General features: G+C 45.5%; 3 protein-coding genes across 3 annotated transcripts; 1 reads left to right on the top strand and 2 right to left on the bottom strand.

Moving 5' to 3' along the window:
* Positions 1 to 829: 829 nt before the first annotated feature.
* Positions 830 to 5,157, bottom strand: LOC123412423 (secretory carrier-associated membrane protein 5-like). Its single transcript, XM_045105364.1, has 12 exons — positions 4,924 to 5,157; positions 4,236 to 4,337; positions 4,097 to 4,159; positions 3,873 to 3,906; positions 2,376 to 2,498; positions 2,226 to 2,288; positions 2,061 to 2,154; positions 1,916 to 1,961; positions 1,719 to 1,786; positions 1,589 to 1,637; positions 1,421 to 1,486; positions 830 to 1,047 (listed from the first exon to the last, which is right to left on the bottom strand). The coding sequence occupies exons 1-12, from the start codon at positions 4,972 to 4,974 to the stop codon at positions 1,015 to 1,017; spliced, it is 792 nt and encodes a 263-aa protein (XP_044961299.1). The 5' UTR covers positions 4,975 to 5,157; the 3' UTR covers positions 830 to 1,014.
* LOC123412424 lies at positions 2,406 to 3,949 on the top strand. Its single transcript, XM_045105365.1, has one exon. It carries the CDS (start codon positions 3,216 to 3,218, stop codon positions 3,588 to 3,590), a length of 375 nt encoding a protein of 124 aa, XP_044961300.1. The 5' UTR covers positions 2,406 to 3,215; the 3' UTR covers positions 3,591 to 3,949.
* A 664-nt stretch (positions 5,158 to 5,821) lies between the features above and the next one.
* LOC123410654 (NADH dehydrogenase [ubiquinone] iron-sulfur protein 6, mitochondrial) lies at positions 5,822 to 8,611 on the bottom strand. The gene is made up of 3 exons (XM_045103595.1): positions 8,365 to 8,611; positions 6,364 to 6,448; positions 5,822 to 6,227 (listed from the first exon to the last, which is right to left on the bottom strand). Exons 1-3 carry the CDS (start codon positions 8,509 to 8,511, stop codon positions 6,118 to 6,120), a joined length of 342 nt encoding a protein of 113 aa, XP_044959530.1. The 5' UTR covers positions 8,512 to 8,611; the 3' UTR covers positions 5,822 to 6,117.
* Between the last annotated feature and the right edge of the window lie 1,422 nt (positions 8,612 to 10,033).

Below are 10,033 nucleotides of genomic sequence, written 5' to 3'. Positions count from 1 at the left end.
GGAGGACGAGAAATGCTCATGGAAGGTCGATGCTTTGTCGATGTGGCTGGTTGCGATGGATGTATTCGTGTGCAACGAGTGGATGAAGTTCTTTTGCCGTGTGGAATTCATCTTGGCCTGGAAAAAGGCCGTCTTGGCGTCCCCAGCCTGGAGCCATGTCACGCAGGAGGCATGGCGTCTACGTGCTCTCTCGATCGCCGCCAGCCCCATGATCCTAGTTTTTAGGAGTTTGCGGAGGTTGTGTTCGGCTGGGGAGAGGATTCTTTTCTCTTGGGCAACGTTGAGACGAAGAACAATCTCGATAGCCAACTGCAGTTGCAGCTTAGTTTCGCTGCAGAAGCCTTTTGCCCAAATATTTAAGTCACTAGCTACTCGATGCATTCTTGTGTCAACGTGTTTGAACGCACATGAGGAAGTCACCGGTCTTTGCCAAGCACGCAGTACCGTCGTTTGAAACCACGGGAATTTCGGCCAAAAAGACTCAAATTTGAACCGCCCCGGCCTAAACGGGGCCCTAGATGCCACGAGAAGGAGGGGGCAGTGATCCGAGCAGGAGGTCGACGCTGCATAAAGGAGATTTGAAGGGAAGAGGCAGTCCCATTCCGTGTTGCAGAAGAATTTGTCGATGCTAAGCATTGTTGGGTCTTCCTCCTCGTTGGACCAAGTGTATTTGTGATTTTTACACTTGATCTCTCTAAGGCTAGCCGAGTCGAGCGCCGCCCTAAATTTTCCTATCATTTTGCGGTTGATGTTGGGGTTGTTTTTGTCGCTCGCCATTGTACTAAAGCTAGTACAAACTTGAGACACATATTTTGGGACGGAGGGAGTAGTAGTTGTTATCTTGATTCACATTTCTACTATGAGATAAAATCATTTTCCATTGTATGTCTGAATATGCAAGAATTCGGCAGAAACAGTTCATCAACATTCACCGTCAACTTTGTGAAACATCAAGAATGCTTGCTATTGAGGAGACAGTTGTCTTGAATGATTTCTTCGTCTCATTGCTAGGCTTCATCTGTGCCCTCGGAAATACATGTATACTCTCTGCAAAATAGTAGGAGTAAACCTTAAGGATGTCACCAAGCCATGCAGGAAAGTTGCGTGGATTCAATAATTGTGTGTGTAATAGTTCGAGAAAAAACGCAGCAAAAGCTGATCATTCTAGTAGTTGCACAAGATTAGGAAATAAGGAAGCATCCAAATATAATTTAATATTATTTTTCTTCCTTCTATCACGATGTCACTTACAAAAATGAATGCAAGTGGACAAAGAATAAGTCATGCAAACTAGACTCCAATTTTGAAGCTTCGTCACAACCAAGCAAGTTCATAAGAGACATAGTAGTAACAACCAGGCCAAATTTTTTTATGGCAATAGAAATGTTGAAAGAAATTAGGAGATGAAATGGGCATCAACCTCAAGCACCCAAATGCTTATAAGAGATTCCGCCGTGAACAATACAAATCCAATTAGATAAAGTACCTGCATTGCTCCAAAACAGAAAAGAATTAAGGCCCATGGCAAGTTACATCACTGCAGTTATGTTCATAGTTAACCATAATAATGTAATGCAGACGAACGTACCCCGCCAAACATATCCGTGTTTAAAACCTCGATAGCCACAAGAATTCCCCTGATTCAGGTAAAGAAACAGTACTGAACTATTGCAGTTGGAAACTTAACAAGAAAACATCACTGTAGTTATTAGACCTACGTAAGGGTTTTCCCCATGAATATTATCGGCGGAGCAATTGCAGCAATAACACAAAATCCAACATGCACCTGTCACATATCGAGCCGTCATTGTGCTCATCTCACATTAGGGGTGAAAGATAAATATCGAGAAAAATGCAATAGAATCAGATGTTTAGATTATTAGCATACATAACTCAGCTAAGTAGATAAAACTACCAGGTAGAAGACGAAAAACTGGGCAAATGTCACCACGCTATCAGTTCTGGCTTACAAAACAAGAGAAACCAGTCAGCAATTATACACTTGCACAGAGCATTGTCTGAGCAATTATTTACTTGGAGCTGGTAGTTAAAAAAGAAACCTCATGGCTTGGTACAGAGGTCTGTACCATAGAATGTATGAAAGAGGACATCCAAACGTCGCATAGATGATGGAGAGGAGAAAAAGAACAATATCTGCCATAAGAAAGATAAGAAAAAAAGATGCACACTGGAAAAATTTGTTCGTGATGCAAAATATTTAGCACCTTCCCCGTGAATTGATTCAACTAAGACAGCAAATACATTCCAACTGAGACATACAATAATTCCTGCAAAAAGGGCAACCGGTGAACAAACGTAAAAACTATCAGCAATAATCTCAAGTAATTGGAGAAAACGGTTGGGAGGTGAAGTACCTAGCCAACTAGCAAATGCCGAATATTGCAACTGTTGAGCATGGGTTGGTATTTCATTGGCTATGTCATGATGTATGATGGGAAAAACTGGTGGCCAATTTTTCACTTCGATGGTGACACCCGCTGCACAACAGATGCATCTTTCAAAATGCTGTCAAAATATTAAAGAGATAAATACACTAGCAGTCACTAAAGTTGAGGCCAAGCATAATACGATTACTGGACTTTAGAATACGCTTAATACGGTCATTGAATACGAGTTGTGGTGATTATAATGTCACTCCTCGCGTATAGCTCCGTATTCTGTTGAGTTGACCGGTCAAACATCGTTCGAAATTTTCAAAAACCCCCTCGAATTGTTTCGTCCGTCGCCGGCAGCTCGGGCTCCTGGCCACCCCGCGCTGCCACTCGCCCCGCTCGCCCCTCTACTCTCCCTGGCGACCCCGCCGCCGCGCCCTCCGGCGACCTCGCTGCCTCGTGCGCTCCGCTGCCGCCAACCGCACCGCGTCTGCGCCCGGAGCACCTACCGCACACAGGGCGCCTAGCCTCGCTGCGGCCCAGCCTTGCCCCTCCGCCGCAGCGCTAGCCCCGCGCCGACCTCGCTGCTGGCCCCTCCTACGGCCAGATCCGGCGAGATCCGAGGTCGCCGCCTCCGGATCCGCTTGGCCGAGGAGGAGGACGAGCAGATGCGGGAGCGAAGGCGGTGGGAGAGGTCGATGGCGTCGCGGTGGTTGGGGTCGAGGGCGAGGAGCGCGAGCTCGTGGCGGCCGAGTGCCTCAAGCGCGCGGGCGCGGCGGAGAAGAGCTCGCGGGAAGCGCGGCTCGGCCTGGAGCGCAAGGGATGGCTACGCGGGGCAAGGCGGAGGGCGAGCTCGTACTACCGCAGCGCGCCGGCGTAGTCACGCGACTGGAACAGGCGGTTGCCTTCCTCCTTGAGCTCGTGCGCGCGGCGAAGGAGCACGCCGGGGTCCGCTGGGGTTGGGAGCGGACGAGCCGGATTCATGGTTTCGGGGTGAGGCCGACGGAGTCGAGGGAGTGGCGGGGGAAGTCGTCGGGGTCGTGGGCGGAGGAGGACAACGACGACATGGAGAAGCGGGAGGAGGCGAGGGAGAGGGACGCCTCGGAATCGGAGCTGTCGCGGAGGAGCGGCGCCACGGAGAGGTCCGACGCGCGGCCGCCGTTCCGCTGGAGGAGGGGACTGCGGAGGCGACGGTGACGGGCCCTTCTCCTGCAGCATGCCCTTCAGGCCGCGCCCGTGCTGCTGCTGCCCTGCGCCGTGGTGCCCGCCGTACTGCCCGCGCTCCGCCATTGCTCCTTCCTTTCCTCCTCGCTTCGCTGCGCCGGCCGCCGGTAGAGTGGAGTGGAGTGAGTTGAGGTGGAGAGGAGATCGAGGCCACGGGTACCGTATTGTGCTTCGACCTCAACTTCAGTAACTGCTAGTGTATTTATCTCAACATTAAACCATGATGGAGATGTGACAATGATCTAGGAGAACCACCTCTGTTCATTGCATTCTCCCTCTGTATGATATCCTGCAAAGAATGCTACAATTCAGAGAAATTTTTCTAAGAGTCACTTTTGAGCAAATTGGTTAATTTCACATGACAGATTCTTTTCAAAATATTCATCTCAGAAATGAACACATAACAGTTCAAGATTACAATCTGATGATGGAGGCGACACTATAGGATTTGTATAATAAGTAAAAAAAGGTGATCTAACCCGCTCCCTCCTCTTCAAATCCTCCTCCCATGATAAGAGCTCTTTCTCCCGCTTCTTCGGATCCTACATGAACTGGACTTATCATCAACTGTACCAAAAATCTAATATTATCATGTTATATGGATAACGAGTTATGTACATATAATGGGATGTCGATGGTGGCGCCATGCTTGGCACTGCCTCCAAAGCCTGCTGGGATCCATGATTTCTTTGCCGGAGTTGGTGTTGATGCTTCTCCATTCTGAAAAACCAACGCAGATGAGCAAATGATATGTCCAAAAAGAAACAAGCAGCAACTGATATAAATTCTTAAAAAATGATATACTGAAATAACACCCTGCTTAGACTCAGGCTGCATACTGAACTAATGTACACCACTTTGGGTAAAATAAATAAATTAGTACACATCACAAATTATCAGATCAGATACGGCCAATGGAAATTCAAGATATAAGAGTTAAATCTTGCGACTAAATTTCAACCAATCCATCTAAGGAAACCCTGAAACCAGACCATAAGCAGAAGTTGTCATCATAAATCACAGGATAAATCTTTTTTTTTAGAAGAGGATAAATCTTCCTAACTAGGGCATTTTGATCAAAAGCAAGTTCTTGATTTGGGGAGAGAATGATGTAGGATAAACTGCTCATGCAATTCAGAGGCTTATATTAAAAAAATCAATTGTGAGAGCCAAGGTACAGGATCATCGGAAAGGCATGAATTTTCTGAACCAAAGTCGATCCGGACATGAAAACTCAAATGTTTGAAATGGAAATGTCTCATCAAAACCCGAACAAGACCCAAGAAACATGGAAACTCGGGAATACCGCGGTAGGATTGACATTCTCGCCTTCGAGCAGATAGGTGCTAGGAGACATTGAGAAGATCTCTAGGCATGAATAAATCCCTGCGTTGTCTGCCTTTTGGATGGGCCAGAATCTATTCTAAGTTGTGCATGACCATATGAAGGGTTATTTCCGGTTAATGGTGGCCGCTGGCACCTTGGCCCCGGTCAATACTTTCCAATCACGGATAGGTGCTTCATATATTTTCTTCCTTTACCCTTGACCGCGTGTTTGGCTAGAATGAGTAAAGGGAATGGGAGTTTATATGTTGGAGTTTAGTAAGGTACTAGGCAAACGATGGATAATATGTCACTTATCTTTTAAATTCCCATTCCCTGCCTCTAATATCCCCGAACCAAACAGGCTGTGAATGTGGCAAACGAATGAATTTCAGGAGAAACTAGTTCGCGCAGGATTTAAGAAAATCCTGCATTCCAATTCCATATGGGTGGTTGGTTTTGTCCTTCTAAGCAGTTTATGGCATGCACGTCACAGACAGCAAGGGGTTATAAAAAGTTTTCGACAATGTAAGCTGGCTGACGTTCCCTTGGAGGGAGGTAACAGCGACACCCCCCCCCCCCCCCCCCCCCCCCCCCCCCCCCCCCGCGCCCAGCCGTTTGATGGCAATTTGCGTGGAAACAAATGCATTCAGAACTGACAACCCTTCAACTAAAGTTGTAACCCCTCTATAACTAAAACTACCATCAAAATCGTTCGCAGATGTCAACCCCTCCCAGCAAACATTCAGCAGCTATTGAGGTCCAAAAGTTTTTTGTTCTTCATGTATCTGCAACCAACGTATGATTTTCCATAAACATTGGTGAGGACAACACAAAGGAACATCATACAGAGCAAGGGAAATGATTCTGATGGCCAAATGTTCATGAAGCAGCTTCTATAATCAATTTCATGTTCCTTCCCTCTCAACCCTTTTATCCAGAGTGCAGGGAGTTTGATACGGAAAGTGCATTGATTCAGGAAATGCCAACAAATGTCAGCTATAGAAAATCAATTCGAAGTTAAAGCAACATTATTATGTCACAGGAAGTAGGATGACAGTCATAGACAACATTTTGCCATCAAGCGCAATACACAGTACATTGGCATACATTGTGAACCCAACAAGCATGCAGCAACTCCAAATTCTGCTGTGGTAAATTAAGGTATCTTGTCTAATTAGTGATGGTGGTCTTGAACATAGCGAAGGCCGCAGTATTTGCACACAGCAGGTGCCTCCAGATCAAGGCAGATGTACTCAATTGGATGGCCAAGGGCAGGGTTTTTATCTGTAATTGAAATGGAAACAGTCAGTTTTGCACAAAATGCATGATCATGAGTATATCAACATAATTTGCAAGCAACAGTGTGGCCAAAGCATGATAATGACAATGTGTAAAGGTGGGAAGTGTTTGATTGATTTACCCCCTTCACATGCAGCAATTCGCCCTTCAACCTTGATCGGTGGCACCTCATTGATCAGTTCCATTGGAGATTTCTTGCTTGTGTCCTGCAATAAATAAAATGAAAGATTTTTTTACATATAAATAGTGGACACAACAAGTCAAAAAAATCATCCTCTGCAACCAATAGACCTCATATGTCAGCTAATTATGGTACTTAAGGTGTGAATATCACATGACAAACTCCTGAACTGCTCGATCATGGCCTGAAACTTCTCCTGACTAACTGGTACAACGGTATAAACACAAACATTAGTGTGTTCAAGGATATTGCAGATTCAAGAGTTCGATAATTTACTTTCAATGATGACTATTCCACAGTTAAAGCAACATTAGTTTTTAGTCTATTCATCTCCCTACAGTCCAATAGCCAGAAAAGCCTCAAAATAGTACTGACCATTTGATTTTACTTGGAAAATGGGAGAAACCAAAAGTCATACTATCAAAGTATGGTAGGATAGTATTTTATTGATGCCAATGGAAGAAACCAAAAGTCATACTATCAAAGTATGGTAGGATAGTATTCTACTGATCCCGGTGGCATTATTATAGCAAAATTTTAATAGGAAGAATAGTTCATTATCTCATACTCACTAATATAAGAGCATTTAGATCACTATTTTAGTGATCTAAATGCTCTTATATTAGTTTACAGAGGGAGTACATCTTAAGCACTTGCAACCATTATTAGCTACTTCCTTCGTTCCAAACTAATTGAAGTTCTAGGATTTCCCTAACTCAAACCTTTTACGTCTATAGAAAAATATACCACATCAAATGCATATAGTATGATACTCCCTCTGATCCATATTAATTGACGCTGCTTTAATACAACTTTACAACCCACTTCAATTATTTTGGAATATACTTAATGAAGTTTTGACTTAGATCCAATGAAGCAAATTTGGTGTTGTGGATGTTGATTGATTTTTGTATAGATTTTGTCAAACTTAATGAAGTTTTGACTTAGGACAAATTTAGAACTTCAATTATTTTGGAACGGAGGGAGTATCTAAGATCCATCTTTTAATGCGAGGGAGAACAGTTTCATTCGATCAACAACAGTAGAAGGGAGAACCAGAGATGTGACAGTTAAACATCTGTAAGTCATGACATGAAAACAAGCAATATACATCTCTTGGAAAGAATCTATCAATGGTCTGCCATGCTTCAGTCAACGCTACGGACACAAACTAGAAAGATACACATTGGATCAAGATAACAATGTATAGAAATAGTAAAACACAACAGGATGAGCATGCATATTACTACGAAATAAGCAAAGGGGTCAGAAGGTCTCATCAAGCAAATGAAAACAAAATCTTAACCATGGATGGGTCGACTTGCTCATCTGTTTAGTTGTCGCTGCAGATTGTTTAACATGACTCTGCTAGCTCATAACTGAAGGATGGGTCAACCAAAGGAATTCGTACAGTTGAACGTGCAGATTTATAGCTGTCAGTTGTAAGAATTCATAGATGCATCACCATTCCTAACACTGTCAGCAAATTTATGACAAGAGTGGAGAGTTTCAAACTGATCAGATTTTGTCTCTGAAAATGAAATGGACCAAATAGATACATCCCCTCATAACATGTGCTATCAACAAGCTTACACATATCATAGTAAGTCGAAAGATGAGAGTTATCTGAGACCTCCAGATCTACCAACAAAACAGTTGAAGCCATTATCACATACACCTAGCATAAAACAGCCCAAAAATGTCTCAAGGGAAAACCCAGATTGACCTAAGCTAAATTGGGAATCTAAAATTAATCATGCAACTACGCACCTAAACAAGGGCCACACGCTATACCGATCACATAAATCGCACACTGGACACGCAAAGACGCTACCTTTCGCACCGGATTGGGTGGATCGTACGAAAAATGCGGAAACTTCGGCCTAGGAATCTGATCCAACCGGATCGGAATCTAGAGAGCGGAGACGAGGGGATGGGTACCTGCATCCATTTGGCGGTGTGGCTTCCAACGACGGCCGCAGCGCCGACTGCCTTCCCCGTGGCGAAGCCCCGCGCCGCGCCAGCGTGGCGGGTGCCGGTTAGGGTTCTAAGGAGCGTCGGGAGCAGCCTCCTCGTTGCGGTCGCCATGGCTGATAACGGAAGGAAGGGTATGCAAGTCGGGTGAGTAGAAATGGAGACGAGTTCTTTTGCGCTGCAAATTTTAATACAGTATCTTTTTAACTTTATTCACACTCAAAAGACATGATCTTGTTATCAAAAAAAAAAGAAAAGAAGACATGATCTGGCCAAATGGGCTGACACAGTCCGGGCAGGCCGTCCCCAAGCCTAGCACAGCACGGCCCACGGTGGCCTGTTTATAAACGTATCGGTACATATGCAGCACTTCCATGAACAATTGTGGAAGGAATATAGACGCGTCATTGTGGCAACGAATCCATCAAGAATGAGAAGTTTGTAAGGCTGTTAGTCATCATTATTACAGAAAACAGCTAATTTGTCGTTAGCTCTGTGCTTTGCTGTGAGCTTTTATTGAAGCAGGCAGCAAAAACCATTATTTGTTGTTGCTGACGGCAACGACAAAGAGACGATAAAGTAGAGAAAAATAGACGATAAAGTTTTACTGTCGGGAAAGACATACTTTGCCGTCTCTTTTTTTATTACACATGACAAAGTTATTTTTTGTCATTTGTGTTTTAAAAGTAGACGACAAAAACATACTTTATCGTTTGTTTTTAAAACGCAAACGGCTTCGCGTTTTAAAAATAGACGATAGAGAAAAAACACATCCCATGAATTCATTACACGGATCAATGATATGGCAACATCTCGTTCGCACATCCCACATTGTCGGTGAATACTCACAACATAAGCCATGCGTAGGCTAAAGAAGGTAGGAACCGAAGTGGCACCGGAGGGCGCTGGGGGCGAGGTTGGTACAAGCATGGAACGCATGATGTACCCAGGTTCAGGGCTCTTCGTAGAGATAATACCCCTAGTCCTGCCGGAGTGTATGATATGTATGGATGGGATTACAGGTTGTTCCTGGAGCTGTATTGCGGAGGAGGAAGAAGGAGCAGCCGGCTCGTCTCTTCCTCTCCTATGTGGTTGGTGTGTGTGTTTGTGTCCAGTTGACCGACCCTCTGCATGGAGGGGGGCCAGGAGGGTTTATAGACGAACCCACCGGTCTACAATATGGATAAAGGGTACAAGAGTGGGACCCGGCTAGCAGCCTCGCTGGCTGACCAGGGGGCCCACGGGGGTCTTGTCTTGTCGCTTGAGGGGCCCGCCGGCTGCGAGGTCCCGTCTGGCTGTGGGACCCGCCGGCTAGCCAATGAGGTTCTCGCGTAAGGTTGACGCAGGACACGTGTGGTACGTCCGGCGTCGTCCAGCGAGATTCGTCATGGGCACACAGTACGGCCGCCTCCACTGTTCCCACGCCGAGTGCAGTAATGGAGTGGGAGTTTGACAGCCGACACTGTGCTGGGTGATGGATCAAAGCCGGGGGAGGTCAGCGGCGTGGCCGCCGACGCTGGTACCCGCCATGCACTCCGATCCAGTACCTTTGCTGACGCGTAGCCACCTTTAATCGTAGGGTCTCGTCATGACCTACGATCTGATGTGACTTGAGATCCCCGGCCGGCTAGCCTGT

This window comes from Hordeum vulgare, chromosome 7H (genome assembly GCF_904849725.1).
Source record: "Hordeum vulgare subsp. vulgare chromosome 7H, MorexV3_pseudomolecules_assembly, whole genome shotgun sequence".
NCBI lineage: Eukaryota > Viridiplantae > Streptophyta > Magnoliopsida > Poales > Poaceae > Hordeum > Hordeum vulgare.
The sequence above is the reverse complement of the archived record's forward strand: the minus strand, read 5'-3'. Positions and strand labels throughout refer to the sequence as shown.